At 38.7% G+C, this 17,128-nt stretch overlaps 1 protein-coding gene across 3 annotated transcripts in view; it reads right to left on the bottom strand.

Annotated features, from left to right (window-relative positions):
• LOC122791582 (sodium-dependent neutral amino acid transporter B(0)AT2-like) overlaps nucleotides 1-17,128 on the bottom strand; it is a 734,235-nt gene that overhangs the window by 280,650 nt on the left and 436,457 nt on the right. For all 3 annotated transcript variants that reach the window (XM_044059347.1, XM_044059350.1, XM_044059349.1), the window contains exon 4: nucleotides 15,469-15,720. In XM_044059347.1, the coding sequence (XP_043915282.1) occupies nucleotides 15,469-15,658 (190 nt within the window). In that variant the 5' untranslated portion in view covers nucleotides 15,659-15,720. The remainder of the gene's footprint in view (nucleotides 1-15,468; nucleotides 15,721-17,128) is intronic.

Here is a 17,128-nt window from a genome sequence, read left to right as displayed (position 1 = left end):
CTATCCATTCCCTGGCCTGCCTCACATGCTTGTCAATCTTATTTGAAGGCAATTTTCATCAATGAATCATGCCTTCCACAGTGAAGTGTCACTGATGAAAACCCCTTCACTTGGGACAGGCACGCCCATCTCTCCCTGTTGCACTGTCAGTCATCCAAGCTGATAACTGCACCCATGTCACCTGGGCCATAGTCAGGGATTTATCCTTCTACATTACTGTGGCGGCTTGCCCAATGTTATCTTTAAAGGAAAAGGTTGGAAGCTACCTCATCCAGTACAGGCACATCCCCCAGTTTCTAAACATAGCCATTAGCATAGTAAAAATTAACATCTGCATGAAATCCCACTGTAGAAGACAAGGTAATCATCCTGAACAGGTCCTCCCTGATCACATGGCTTTCCAGGGCTTTATCTATTAGTGAGGACTAGAAGGTGGTCATGTGAGACAAACATACTAATCCATGGTGGTCCTCATCCCCATGGGAGTCTCTGTAAATAATTAGCTCATCTGGGGAGAGCAGTCAGGCCAGAATGTTTCATTATTTTAGTCCCTGTAAAAGATGGAAACTTCAGACATGACATGGGGAGAGAAAAAGTTCCTCTCCTAACCAAAACTTTGTGGGAAGGGTTTGGAGTTTAGCTGGTGCAAGATGCAGTGATTACATAACAGACAAGAGAAAGGGCTCATGCAGGAGGCAGCACATTGTCATAAGAAACCTGCACAGGGCCTACCGCTGGTACAGCCTATGTTCTCATTGGGTATACTCTCACATCTAAGATGGCAGTTCTCAACAAATGGCAAACAGCTGATTTATGTTTAACACCTGAGCTGAACCTATGGGCCCAAATGATGAAGGAAGGTTCACTGGAGCATCTGCAACCTATTCTTGTGAGTCACACACAACCCTGTAGGACACCTTGGAAGAGAACTCATGGTCCCAAGTGGAACTACCAATCCAGCACAAGGACTACTTCACATGAGCTAGCAAGAAATATAGGTTCATAGGTAGGTACTACGCTAGCTGCCCTTGATGGCCATTTTAAGCCTAGCCAATTTCCCTAAAGGTGAGAATCAAACCCCATATCTTGTATCTGTGAGCTAAACACCTTAACCATTATATCAATCCCCATTTTCCATATCCTTGCATGCTGCTGAGAAGGTGCAGACAACCCCCTAATGATGGTTACTGTGAGCCTCACTGGTGATATACATAAAGATAAAGCCCTTATCAATGTCACTTTATTAAACTGTGTAAAGTGAAACAAATGTTGTGTCAAAGAGACTGCATATAATAAAACAAAATAAAGAAAACTGTTATTTGTTGGTAACATTTGTGCTGAGAATGTACACAGAGTGAACGGTGTTGCAAGATGAATGCACTGAAAGAGAAGGAGCTGGAAATCTGGGATTAAATGCTTACCATTAGCAATAAAAGTATGGAACTTACACTAGATACTGGTACATAGTGCAACATAATGTCTGCTTAAACATTAATATCACCGAGTTTGAAAGGGAGTAAAGTGATGCCACCAGTGTATAAAGTGCAGAATATTTATGGTTATTAGGTAAAGCTGTTCAAATTCAAAAATTACAAGTGTGAAAAAAAATTAGCCTGAATTAATCCTACAGGATACCCTCTACTGATAAACTTATTGCACAAACTGACTCCTTCAGGTGGTTTGTAAGTTTAGAAAGCAGGGGAACAAATATATAAAAAAGCCAAAAAGATTCAACTTATAGTTTATCAATGCAAATAACAAATAATGTGGATGCTAAGGCTATCAAAAATATAGTAACCAACAACTGGTAGATATTAAAAAGTAACCAAGAATTAGCCAAAGCAGTAGGTGACTCTAGTATTTGTGCAAAAAAGTGGAACAATTTCAAAATTTATTTTCAGTCAAACGTATGTCCAAAAGAAGGAGTAACAAACCTAGATATTTAAATGTCATAGTTGTGGCGGTGGTAGTGCTGCGGTAGCGTTGTCACCTCACAGTAAGATGCTGTCCGGTTCGATTCTCAGCTAGAGCGTCTTCTGCGTGGAGACATGAGTGAATGGGCGTACCTTCGTTGAAGGTTGTGCGTCAGGCCTGGCAAGCCGGTACGTAAAAAAAAAATCAACTGCCAATCATTAGCGGACTGGAGTTCCGCTGTGGCGACCCCTAACCAGGAAAAGCCGAAAGACACACACACACACACACACACACACACTTATACACAGATATAGAAGAGGTTTTAGTCAATGATATGAAAGTTAAAACAAAGCAGAGATTCACTTGCAAATCTAGGTTTGTTGTTTATTTGGCTACATGCAGCTCTTGCACATCATTTTATGTAGGACATACTACAAGGGCACTATACAGGGGAATCTATGAGCATAAGTATGCAATTCAAACAGAGAATGACAAGAATGCCCTTAGTAAACATTATAAGTTAGGTAAATGTAAGGTGGATTTTAAGTTTATTGTTTTAGACCAAATAGAAAAGTATGACAGCAAATGTATGTGAAGATGAATTAGGGTGAGTGAGTACTTGTGGGAAGTAAGGTTGCATGCATGTTACTCACCAGGTTTAAATAACAAAGAAGACATTGTAGTCTAGCTAAAGAACAAGGGGTTAAACATTAGTGAATTAATTTGGCAGTTAACTCATGTGATCTTATGCTATTTAGAATGTGGTTTGTGTAAACCTTATTCAGTCTAAAGAAGTCTCATGCTGGACACGAAAGCGCTTACTGAATATGGAGTTTCAATGTAATTTATGGAATGAAATCATCATTTAGTTTTCTTGAGCTGTTTTCATTCATCATTTTGTGTTCATACAGCTTTGCTGTTTGGGAATTGTTTAATTCTACACAGAAATGTTAGTACAAACAAAACAAGCCATTCAAAACTGCAGTTTGTAATGTTTATAATCTAGAAGAAGAGATAATTTATTATTACGTTCCAAGAAAGCAAGAGGTAATGTACTGACTTATCCACCTGAATTATGAGACCATGTCACTTTTGAAATACTTAATTAGTATTGAAAGTTTCCTGAGATACTGAAGTTAGCAGCACTACAACAGTGTGGCTAACACAAGTGTATCAAAACACAGAATTCCTTACGTGGTAATATCTGAAAAAGGTCCACGATATGCAAGAATGGAAATGAAGAGATTTTCACAGCACTGAGGAATTTTAGAATATGATGGCTACTCAAAACTACCCACATTCGCATGGTTAAATTTATAGCTCAGTTCTTGTTCTTCTTTCGGCTTTTCCCGGTTAGGGGTCGTCACAGCAGAACTCCGGTCCGCTAATGATTGGCAGTAGATTTTTTTTAAGGCTGCCGAGGTGCCAGCTCGGCGCCCAACCTTCAATGAAGGCACGCCCATTCTATGCATGTCTTTTGAACGCCACTCAACTCTGGGGAGGACATGCAGACTCCACACAGAATGAGCTCCAGCCGAGAATCAAACGGGAGAACCTCTTGCTGTGAGGCAACAACGCTACCGCTGCACCACTGCGGCTTGTTAAATTTATAGTTCAGTGAAGACTGCAAAAGAACTCACGAAGAAAGTATAGAACACTAACAGTAACTATTACTATGCATATTTAAATGTAACAGTTGCTAACACTGGTGATCTGTGTTCCACATGTCAAAAGTTGAGTTGGATGATTTGCTTACCGTCTTTAGAAGTAAATCTAGACTTAATGATGATGACTGCACTTGTGCAACTGGCATGGCGTGGAGAACTGTTGTTTCATATATTAATGACTGGACTGATGAGCTAAATAATTTTAGGCATAGAACAAATAGTTTAGGAAATAATGCATCTATTGTCTGCAAAGATCATTCAACCCCTATGAAACAAGATGATGCCCCAGACAACTTTGGAATCCTGGATGCAAGTAATCAGCAATCTGAGGATCCAGTCTGTTTATAAGGAAACAAAAAAAGAAAGAAAGGAAATAGTTAAGTAAAAGAAACTGATTAATGACTTTAAAGGAAAGAGAATATGTAGTAAAAAGGATACTGCTTTATGTAACACACGTTACAGGGAATGATTATATTTTTATATCAGAAAACCTTCAGTCTGCAGAAAAAGGTATCATTTTTCCAACAGAGAGGGTAGAAAAAAAGAGTCAAGGGACAAGTGAAAAGGAAGAAATCAAAACTGAGCGTGGAAGGATTGAGGAACATTACTGTAAGAAAAAAGAAGAGAAAGACAGATGTTGACTACATGGCTCAAGCTGTGGATTTACCATACCAGCTGGATGAGAATTTAATACACAATGAAAACAGTGGGATTAATAAGACTAACAGTGATGAAGATCTATCCTTCGTAGCAATTGACAGAGTAGATATTACTGTATCAGAAGCTGAAGATTCTTCAGAGCCGGCCACCAAAGATATTCTTGTAATTGGAGATTCAATTATTAGAGGAACTGATACTTATATCTGCAGAGATGACAATGAACATCGAATAGTGCTATGCTTGCCAGAAACAAACATAGACGATGTGACACAAGCCTCTGAACGCCTTAATGTAAGGAAGTATGGATCTGTTTTTATTCCTTTTGGTACAAACAATGTCACCCGCAAGGTTTCTCTGACTATTAGTAGGGAACTGACAGCCCTCATAGCTTGTACTGGTGTGAGGACATATTTTTCACAAATCACCTATAGAAAGGATAGTCAGGTCACTGTGAATGAAAAAATTTTTTGGATAAATACCTACATGGAAAAAATATCCTGTTTTAAAAAATGGAAATGTGTAGAGCATCCAAGCCTAGTTTTAGGCACATGTGTTCAGACAGGATGGTGTGCATCTGTCAAGAACAGGGAACAGAATTTCTGCAACAGATATTTTGCAGTATTTGACAAACAGTAGGCACGATTTTTGCCAGGTAGAAAATTTAACAATTCACAGATAGCAAAATTTGATGCATCTCTGATGGGGTCTGTATCATAACTTCGAAGATTGAAAACTTCGAAAGTTAAAATATTGAACACAAAACATTGAATGGTGAAAATAGCGAAGCCCCGGGACATCGAAATCTTACCTAGGGCAAGATTTTGGTGGGCTGTTCCGTGGCTTCACTATTTCCTCCACTGTGGTGCGACAGTTACGGACCTTAGGGTTAGGGTGCGGGTTAAGGTAAGTGGATAGTTACTAATGTATGTATGGTGTAGTGTAGGGTTGTGTTTTGTTAACTGTATGTGTGTGTGTATTAATTAGTTTGTTTGTGTATAGATTCGTAGGGTTTGTGTGCGATAGTTACAGACCTCAGGGTTAGGGTGCGGGTTAAGGTAAGTGGATAGTTAGTAATGTATGCATGGTTTAGTGTGGGGTTGGGTTTTGTCAACTGTGTGTGGTTCATTTATTTTGGTGTGCTTGTGTTGTGTGTATGTTTCTCGGAACAGCAAATTTTTTCCCTGGGAAAAAATTTGCTATTCTGAGCGTTTGATGTTATCAATATTTGAAATTCCAAGTTCGAACTTATGATGTTTGATATTTTGGAATGTTGAATACATGATATAGACCCCTCTGATGTTGTTAATGCTAAGAGCATTAATAATAGTTTTCTTAAGTGGAAAATTTGCTATGTTCCCACAAGATTGATGTTGTTATTGTTTGTGAAACATTGTTAAAGAACAATGACTGGAAATCGGTTCTGTCAGGGTATAAATGTTTTTACTGTAACAGACATTCTAACAAAAAAACAGATGGAGATGTTATGAAAAGGATTAACGACAGCTATGAGACCTGTGATTATTACATATTCAGTGATAATACCAATACTACAGACTGTGTAATTGTAAAAGTAAAGACAAACCTGGAACATGTAACAATTGTTGGAGTGTACTGACCACCAAAGCCAATTGCAGATGACCTAGTGGAATTCATACATTTCTTGCATGAAACTCAGGAGGAAAAATAATACTAGTTGGGGACTTAAATTTACTAGAAAGACTGGAATAATATTGATTTAACAATGTTAGTAAGGAAATTATTCACAACGTATATTCAGGAGCACCAATTGCTTCAGATTGTAAAAAAAAAAACTACCAGGGGACGGAACATACTAGACATTGTTTGTGTTCCCAAAGAAATGACTGTAACTTCAAATCAAGTTTTATCACCATTGATGTGCAGTGATCATGGGGTTATAAAGGTTAATTTGTTGCTAGATAATTCTGCCAAACTGAAATCTAAGCCAATGTACAGAAGGTTAATTACAGATTATATGGAAGCACAACAGTCACTGTGCAAAACTAACTGGAGTGAGGTGTTCAGTGGAAAAACTGCAGATGGAATGCGGAAAGTTTTGAAAGAGAAATTGCTTGAGTACAAAAAAATGTTTAACATTAGGATGTAGGCATACAACATCAGGGGATACATTTCCATAAGAACAAGGTATCTGATTAAGATGAGAGTTACAAACTATAAAAAACGGAAGAGAGGCTGAACTATAACTTTGAAAACTGAAATAAACAAGCTGGACAAACAGATTAAGCATAGTGTGAGACAAGATCAAGAAACATTTGAAGAAAATGTATATAAAGATATTGAGCATAATAGGAAACCTTTTTATAGATACACAAGATGTGGAAGGAGTAAAGACACACCAATTGATAAACTGTGTGCAGCTTCTAAAATTTATTCTTAGACACAACATATAATAGAGATATCTACAAAATATTATGCAAAACAGTTTGGCTCCACAGAAGGGGTGATAAATTGTCTGAATGACATCCAGGTAACTCCAGATGCTAGAATCAAATTAGATTACATTGAAAAAGAATTGTGTAAACTGGATCCAAACAAAGCACAGGGAGGAGATGGAATTAGTAACAATGACCTGAGCACACTTCATCAAGAACTTACAGTACCATTACATCTATTACTCACTAGGTCATATAAATATGGGGGGATTCCTCAAGATTGGAGACATGTGCTTATTAAGACTGTCTTTAAGGAAAAGGGGGAGGAGGAGTAACCCAGAGTCATACAGACCCTTAAATCTACTGTCATGTTGGGGAAAAATAATGGAGAAGATAATATTGGATAAGTTATTGTCAGAACTGGATAAGTTGGGACTTGAAACCATATATCAGCATGCATATGTTGAAAACAGATCTATTACCACCTGTAACATGATGTTCTATAACAATATAATAACAGCTATGAATGAAAAATTGTGTTGTGACGTAATTTACATAGATTTGACCAGCATTTGACAGGGTCATACACAACAGTGATCAATAAATTAGAACAACTAGGTGTTAATGTACTCTTGATAAGATGGATAACTGCATGGCTTACAAACAGGACATGACAAGTATCATATAGCAACTGAACAGGTGAAATCCTTGGTTACAGTCAGGGTGTCCCACAGGGCTCTGTCCAAGCTTGGCCCTTACTTGCTTAGATTGTATCTTTCAGACCTAACTTTTTCGTCTGAGGTGTTCTACAGTCTATATACAGATGACCTGAAATTAGGTAAACTGATTACATGTGTTACAGATAAGGCATGTCAGCAAAATAACTTGACTAAATTGACCATTTGGGCACAGGAGAATAATATGCTGATAAATACATAAAAACGAAGCATATGGGATTTGGGAGACAAACTGAAAGGTGACTATTTAATACAGCACACAGTGACTGAAACTGAACACTCATTTAAGGATCTGGGTATATGGGTAGATTCAGCTATGAGTTTTTTCTAATCATATCAACCAACTGGCTAATGATAGTTGCAGAATTATAGGTTGTATAAAAAGATTTATAAAGTCTAGGAAATCAAAAATAATGAAGTCATTGTTTATTAGTTACATTAGACCCAAACTTGTGTATGGAATAACAAGTGTGAGTAAACTGTAAAGAGTACAGCGAAAATATACTAAGGGCATTCATGGATGTGAAAATTTAAGTTATTATGAAAGACTAAAATATCTGAACTTGTACAGTGTCTCTTACACATATCTAAGAGGATATCTTATTCAGGTATATAGGGCATTTGGAGACAATTAAGTCGGGGAATGTTTGGGCTTATCAAAAAGTACCCGAGAATCATCAGAAAACCTATGTAGAAGATTGAATAGGAATGAGAAGTGTACTAATTGGTTCTCTGACAGAGTAGTTGATGCATGGAACAGACTACCAAATTACATTAAAGCAAATACTAGTTTAGATATTTTAAGAACAGCCTAGACACTTATTATGTGAACAAGTGTTTTGGTATATTGGAAGCTAGAAGGGCATTAATGCCTGTGCTTGAAATATTTGTTTGTATGCATACAGTGGATATAAAAAGTTTACACGACCGTGTTAAAATGACAGGTTTTTGTGATATAAAAAATTCAATTGAAAAACAAACAAATCTGTTAGGAGAAAAAATATAAAAAATAAAAAAAAGTACAATACGCTGGTTGCATAAGTATGCACACCCTTAAACTAATACTTTGTTGTGTGTGCACACCCTTAAACTAATACTTTGTTGAAGCACCTTTTGATTTATTTACAGCAGTCAGTCTTCTTGGTTAGGAGTCTATTAGCATGGCACATCTTGACTTGGCAATATTTGCCCACTCTTCCTTGCAAAAGCGCTCCAAATTTATCAGATTGCAAGGGCATCTCTTGTGTACAGCTCTCTTCAGGTCACCCCACAGATTTTCTATTGGATTTAGGTCTGGTCTCTGGCTGGGCCATTCCAAAACTTTAATTTTCTTCTGGTGAAGCTATTCTTTTGTTGATTTGGATATATGCTTGGAGTCATTGTCGTGTTGAAATGTAAAATTCCTCTTCATCTTCAGCTTTCTAGATGCCTAAGGGTTTTGGGCCAAAAGTGACTGTTATTTGGAACTGTTCATAATTCCCTCCACCTTGACTAAGGACCCAGTTTCAGCTGAAGAAAAGTAACCCCAAAGCATGATACTGTCACCACCATGCTTCACCGTGGGGATGGTGTTCTTCTGGTGATGTGAAGTGCTGTTTTTGCGCCAAATGTACCTTTTGGAATTGTGACCAAAAAGTTCAACCTTGGTCTCAGACCATAACACATTTTCCCACATGCTTTTGAGACACGATGTATTGTTTTGCAAATTTTAGCCAGGCCTGGATGTTTTTCTGTGTAAGAAAAGGCTTCCGTCTTGCAACCCTACCCCATAGTCCAGATATATGGAGAATACAGGAGATTGTTGTCACATGTAGTACACAACCAGTACTTTCCAGAAATTCCTGCAGCTCCTTCAGTGTTGCTGTAGGTCTCTAGGCAGCCTCCATGACCAGTTTTTGTCTTGTCTTTTCATCAATTTTGGAGGGGCGTCCAGTTGTTTGCAACGTCACCGTTGTCCCATTTTTTCTCCACTTTTTGATGACTGTCTTCACTGTGTTCCATGGTATATCTAATGCTGTGGAAATGTTTTTGTACCCTTCTCCTGACTGATACCTTTTAACAATAAGATCCTTTTGATGCTTAGTAAGCTCTCTACGAAGCATGGCTTTTGATGTAGCAGGCAACTGAGTAAATTTCAGGAAAATTCTACTAGGAAAGCTGAACTTTATTTGGGGTTAATCAGAGTCTCTTTAATTGATGTCAGGTGTGTACCCAAGAAGACTGAATGCTGTAATTAAATCAAAAGGTGCTTCAACAAAGTATTAGTTTAAGGGTGTGCACACACAAAGTATTAGTTTAAAGGCGTGTACACTTATGCAACCAGTGTATTATACGTTTTTTATTTTTTATATTTTCCCCTAACAGATTTGCTTGTTTTTCAATTGAATTGTACAGGTTATAGGTCACATTAAAAGTGGGAAAGGTTTTGAAATGATTTATTGTGGTCTCACTTTTTATATCACAAAAACCTGGCATTTTAACAGGGTGTGTAAACATTTTATATCCACTGTATATGTATTACTCCAATGTGTATGTAGCTTTGGTGAAATATAGGAATACTCCCTTTCACTGTTTCATCAGCTGACAATAAAGAGTAGGATTTCTACTTCTGCTTCCCTATTACAGTTTGAAAGCCACAGTGAGACTAAAACAAAAGCACTCTGCACAAATCTGCTACCACGGAAAAGGGCAAGGACCACATTGTGCCTTTAAAAATGGGAGATAAGTTGAGAATGTAAAATGATTTCTCACAGAAGCAGACAGAATGAGTGAATGGGAATACTTATGAGCAACTCCAGACATGTTCCTACTCACACCAAGGAATGAAAGTACACAAACCAACTGTGTTAAATACAGAAACTGAGCTTTATACTGAGGTGGAGTTTGTGATGCCACAGAGGGGGTACAGATTATGTCCCTAATGTCTAATCAAAGATATGGAAGTGCCAAGAAGAGAAACTTTGAAGGCAGAGTCCTAACATACCATAAACGTTCCAGGTGAGAGCTCAAGTGAGTCATCTACCACCAAGAACAGTGTTGTAGGGGACATGAGGATGGCAGGAGGAAGCCTGCCACACATTCCACTGACACCCTGACAAAGTTCATCTTTACCTTCATAACCGGCATGGAGAGGTTCAACGATGATGAGCGCTAGCTCATGGCCATCCCCAACAGCCTCAGCTGAAGGGAAACCTTCCTGCAATAAAGGCAGACTGGGTTCGTACAGCTCGAACCATCCCCCTACTTACAGGAAGACAAGCCCTGGCAAGGTTAGCCCTCCATTATGATGGTGCAAAAGGCATGGGAGTGAAGGATTCCAACCTAGAGCACATGGTCCTGTGGGCTACAAGGGATTCCACAGCTAGTCGAATCATTCTCCACAGCAATGCCACCACGGAACTTGGAGAAAATCACTCATGACATTTCCTCCTCCAAAGGAATCCAAAGTGGGGAAATTTGCAACTAAAACCCAGGGAAGAATGTAACAGAATGATTCCCCTCCCTTGGATACCTGGCCACCACCAGTAGCAGTCTTGAGGCCTCACACTATGATGCTATCTCCAGAAACCTGAGGGGGTTAAAATCCCAACAACTAAGAGACAGCCCATCCCCACCATTCCAATTGGATAGATGATGGCCTGACACTATAGGGACTTCCTTCATTGAAACAGGGGTATGAAGGCACATAAGGCCAGGCAAATGGCAGTTCCATGTAGACTGGAAGGACAGGGCCCAGCCCTCTCTTTTCCAGGAAGAGTAGCAACCTAGCCTAACCTAGCTCATGCTAGCACTGGAGTCTAGATCTGCTTCACAGCTCCTGAGCCTCTGCACAGTTACAAGTAGGAAGAAAAGGGGCAACAGAGCAGAGTGACCAGCAGTAGGCGTCATCCCCTGCTTTCACTGTCCAAAAAGGCAGCTACTTCATCAAGAAAGCCTGGGGATCAGTTATCCCCCACCCTCACCCCATGACAGAGGACATTCCTCGCATGATTCTTGAAAACTTAAGGTCAATCCAACCCGCACGTATGGCAAGTGCAAAGGCTCTACAGTTCCAAGCAAATTCAAAACAAATCAGAGCCAGCACAAAGTGCGTTTTAACCTGTTGGGAGGTTTTTTCCCTTCACCCATGTTACTATATGTTTTTGTGCATTAAATATTGTTAAACCACACTTTGTGCTGGCTCTGACTTGTTTTGAAGATAATTCTTGAAACAGATAGGGAATCGTCTGGGGACCTTTATGAGCATCTGTTCTACCTATTTAGACCAACAGGGACAAAACTGTTGACATTAAACATGGGGAGGGTTTGGTGCTCCTTCCCTCTTCTGGAAAAGAAACAACTCAGTCAAAAAGGAAGTGGATCCTCCCCTGAACAAGGGAAGGACTTGTCTAGTATTAAGGAAAGCACCTGGCAGCTCTGAAGTCTCTGCCCAAAAACCCTGCCTAAGTCAAGTGGATAATCAAGCAACAGAAGTCATTCACCTTGAGTGGGCAATCACATTCATGCCATCCACTACAGGCATATAGTCTTGTCTGCCATGATTATAAAAATCAACCACAGACAGCAAACAATAACCAAGGAGGAGTTGTACCAACATGGTTCTCTCCACTGTGAAGGTGAGATCCTCAGGAAGGGACGTCAGTTAATCTACAGAGACATTACAACCAGTGAGGCCTAGAAACTGAACATGTGAGATGCATAGTTGAGGGCTTAAACCCTTCTGAGGCAGAATAATTTACCTTCTTGCCTGTCCTGTCTCTCTCTCAGCACATCCTGACTAGCAACTGAGATGGAACAGGGCATATGCTCATGGAACACAGAAGGTTCCCTGAGACAGGAAAGAATTTGTCCTTTAGGCAATATATTACATCGATCCTCTGCTGAAAAGTTCTCCTTGGGAATGTAGCAGGAGAGTAAGGGTATCTTCTTGCTTCCATGACTACATTGTCAAAGGCAGACTATAACAGAAGGATGATTAGGGAGTCTGGCAATGACATCCTTCAGGCACAGTTTAGGCCCAAGAACAGAAGATAAAGACAGCAAACTAGTAAATCTACAAAAAAGCTCACACCAGGTGTAGTGCAGCAAGCAAAATTGTAGTCCAAATTCAAACACACAAATCTGACTAGACTGTATTCATTGGCCAGGCTTGAATGACAGCCGGTCAATTTCCAGTATAAAGCTTTGAAAAGATAAGATTTGATATTGCTAAATATTAAATGTCCAGGATTTAATACCTAAATTACTTATCAACACATTCAGTAGGCTAGAGTTTGATGGTTTAAATATTCTTTTTGCATTTTAGGATTTTAAAATAACTGTTTTTATGTTTAGATTACATGCAAACTATAGTAATATTTATGTGATTTTAGAAATGTAGCTTTTTATTGTGTTGTATTTGTATAGCATGGCATTATTTATGTGGTTTTATACATGCAGTTTTTTATTGTGTTGTACTTGCATTTAAAAAAAAAGCAGTGGTCCTTTAAAAACGTTTTTGTAGATAGATGGAGGAGAGGAAGTGAGGTCACAAGTTTTACCTTTTAAAAGGAAGCTGAATGTAAAGTACTTTGTCTGATGAAGTTCCTGTATTAATGTTTTAAGGGACGAAAGCGCTTACGTTTTGAATTTGGATTAAACTTGGGAGTTCAAAGTTGGATTTATCTCTGCTTGCTGCATCACTATTGCTTACTGCACTGTGCTTGAATTTGGATTACAATTTTGCTTGCTGCACTACACCTGGTGTGAGCTTTTTTGTGGATTTACAGCTTAGGCCCAAGTACAAACAAGTCATCAAGTGACAAGGAGCTTCCATGAAAGAGATATTGTCCCTAAAACAGCAAGGGGAGCTCTTGTCCTTTGAAATGTTGTCCTTCTCATAAAAGAGAGTTTTCCCAACAGCCTTCTGGGAATACAACCAGGGAAGAAACCCCAAACCCATTACAGGCTCTGGAAGTCATATTATACAAAGAGAAGAGGACTATGCAGGGCCTAGCATCAGTGCCTACCTTGGGTCTCATAAGGGTAAAAACCTGCAACTCTAGCTTCCACCTAGAGTTGAGCCAGTGCATGACATCTCGTACTTGGGCTGCTGACTGATGTACAGCTCACTCTGTGGCTCCTCTTCTACCAGGAATGAAGACTCCAGCAGGGATGTGGGAGAAATCCGAAGAGCAAAGCCCTAGCTACAACAACACGTGATATGCAACTTGATGACTTAAGGGGCCACTCCTCATGATCAGGACAGATGGACTCAGGATGAAGTTGATCAAATGACAGGCAATGGATATACTCTGAGATACAATTTTAAAGGTGGGAGCAGAGGCTGCACCTCACCAGGTCTTAGGTCCCCTATAAAACAAGAGGCCCAGAACAGGTTCAGCCCCAAGCTAAATGGGGGTGACCCTATCCTCAGAGAAGCTCTGTCTCTAGGTGCTGTAGTTCCCAGCTTACTCTACATGCAAAATCTCACCTGAATGTTTGGTACAACCTCCGGGTATCAAGGACTCTTCTCACTTGTCTTTTAAGGAGACTCATTTCACCATCTTTTTATCAAATTTTGAAACAAAAACAGACTATTCAAAGGGACTGCAATCAAAGGATTTTTTTATCTGTGACAGAAGGGACTAGATCTTATCTGCATGACAAAATTAAAAGAAAAAGAAAAAAGATGGGCTACAGACAACCAATGTACTTATGCAGTTGATGTATAACCTCACAGGTGGCGTCATCATGGCTGCATGCTTGGAAGATGCTGAATGCTGCTTGTGGAAAGGATGAACATAGCCATAGTAACCACCAAGAAAAGTCCATGAAGTTAAATGTTTTAGTTCTCAGGCTGTGCTGTAGCCACTTGGCACGTACTCCTCCGTCATGCATACACAAAGAAAATTAAATGTAATGAATGTCATTCTAGTACTGAATAGTTGGGCAGGAACTTTAAAAAGCTTTGCAATCATTAAAAAAGTACATTCAAACAATTTTTTTGCAAACTATATTCCAAAGCATCACCTGCAAAAATTTGCACTCTGTAGCCTGTAATTTATATTTACTTATACTGTGATGCCACAAGTCACACACATTTATCTGTCTAAACACACAGACACTCACATGCTTGTGTGTGTGTGTGTGTGTGTGTGTGTGTGTGTGTGTGGAGACACACACAAGCAAAGCAGACTTCTTTAAAAGGATATTCACAATTTGTCAAAATTTCTTCAATTTTTAATAATGGTTTTAAAAGTGAATTTTTACACACCTGCAACATTTCTTAATCAACATATTAAATATCCTGTTCCTTTGTTACAGTAGTTACCACTCACTCAGTCTCATTATTTGGACCATGAACTCTCTGAAATCCCATAACTGCTTCTTCTGTTATCAATGGAATGGGTTGAAATAAAATAAAATTTTTACTTAACATCTAACCAAGTACAATAACTTCTCCCATTCCCAACATGAGTTGTCATTCCCTGCAGGAAGACAGAGACTACCAACAAGACTAGAAACAGAATGCTTGGTGCCTAAGATAGCCAGCAAGTCTCCCATAATAACGTCTTCCAGCATTAGATGGCAACTAACTGCAACTTGCATTGTTCTTCCTGTCAAAAATTACAGACATCACTGGCTGACTAGTTTCTCCTCCCCTAAATTGCACTAGTTTTGTTAAATTTTACTGCACTGCAGAGCCTCTCTCCATCCAACTTTTGCATATATGATGTCTAAACCTAAAAATCAATCATGTTGCTATTAATCATTTCATTTGCTATTGTAACCCGATAGGAATGTTTTGCTGATTGTGAGTGAATTTTGTTAAATTCTGTTCTCTGAGGAGCTTTTCTCACCGGATCTCTACTGAAAATGAGCCAAAAGCTCAGTCAGACTAACCCAGTAAACAAATGTAAAATAAATAATAAATAAATAAATAGTCTACTCCATAATCTGTGGCTCCAATGCAATGACAGATAACCATTCAGTACTACAGTCTTCTTTATCAGTGCATCAGTTCGATCAGATGGTTTAACATAGACAACTACCGTTTGCATTTTTACAATAGCAAATACTTCATAGCAAAGTTTGTACCTCCTCCGTTTTGATGGCAGAGATAAGGAAACCTCCAGACATTGCCTAGTCCTACCGAGAAGCCAACCTGAGCAAGAATATACTGTAGTTTGTTCCCCCAGGCAGGGCGCTTGGAATACTGTTCTGGAAGCAAACCTGCACTGGACTCCACAGTTCCACTGTCGTCCATCACCCCCTTTGCCTTCTCCATCAGGAAGAACACAATACTTGACAAAACTTCTGGTGTTTTAGCCAATATATAGAATCACAGAGCTGCAAAGAAAGAAACAGATGTATATGAATAACCTGTTGTTCAAACAAGAATCACTCAGTTTGCAACAAAGATACTTGATGCATAATCAAAAGACATGCCAGTTCACTCTAAACTTGAATTTTTTAAAATGCTAAGGTCCTATGCTTAACAAATAACTTCAGCCAAGTTCATGGATGCCTTTCCTAGTTTTTTTTTTTTTTTTTTTTGCTGACAAGAAACATTATTGACAGAATGGTGCAATACTGACGTAACACCAGGTTGGACAATATGCCATCACCCAGTATTGTGCAAGCTTGGAGTTGTATATGATTGTCAGCAGGTGTGTGGGGGGACATAGCTCCCACGTGGGGGTTGCTGGGCAGCTACAGAAACAAATGATTTTAGATTTGATGTTCTGACGTTATGTCCCTGAGCATTAGTACCAGCTTGTCGATCTTCTGTAATAAGATAAGTTGATCTAATGTTCATTAAATGTATATATGTATATCTAGAGCTATCTATCTATGTGTGTGTGTGTGTGTGTGTGTGTGTGTGTGTGTGTGTGTATATATATATATATCTATATGGAACTACTATGAGATCCCAAATTACCAGAGACAATAATGTTGAAAGTTTAAATGCCTGAAAGTTTACATACTCAAATGTGAAAACATCGAAAAGGAACGTAAGCTGAAATGGTGTGTTTAAGTAGTGCGCTACCACTTTAAGGGGTTGTATGTAACACCAAAAAGAAAATATGCCCGTTTTTACAATATAGTGCGATCTCGGAGTTGGTATATTTAATTTAGGAGGGGTGTAGTCCCTCACAAGGGGGTGTGTGTGGGGGGCTTGCCCCCTGCAAAAACTAAAGAAAACTACATTATATAAAATGTTATATTTTTATTTATTTCACGTCACGTCTGTCTCAAATGTCGAATGTCAATGAGGATATACCCACTGGTTTGTAGAATGTCCTGGGGGGTAGTGTACTGTTTTAAAGCCAGGTATGCTTGTAAAATGCTGATGTATTTGTTTAAATATGCTATTTGGTGGGAAAGTAAAGGTATTTTGATTTTAAATTGTTTCAGTTTTGTGAGATATGTTTTGGTGTACGTCAGGACGTTAACGTTTAGTATAGGTTTTTCAATATTTTGATGGTCGAGCTTTAAATGTTTTGGTATTGTGGTAGTCGAGTTTTTATTAAAGTTTCAGGCATTTAAACCTTCGGGATTAAAGTCTCAAAATTGTGTGGTTCAGTGTAAAGTTAATTTGGGATATCAAAGTAGATCCACACATATATATATATATATATATATATATATACATACATACACATATACACACACACACATAGCTGTACTTTAAAACATTGTATAACCAGATAATTAAACTACAAAATCATCGAGACCAGAAAAACAGATAGACTTT

The sequence above is a fragment of the Protopterus annectens genome, chromosome 17.part0 (assembly GCF_019279795.1).
Source record: "Protopterus annectens isolate FY-2018-M chromosome 17.part0, PAN1.0, whole genome shotgun sequence".
Taxonomy (NCBI): domain Eukaryota; kingdom Metazoa; phylum Chordata; order Ceratodontiformes; family Protopteridae; genus Protopterus; species Protopterus annectens.
Note: the sequence above shows the minus strand (reverse complement) of the source record. Positions and strands in the feature narration are given on the sequence as shown.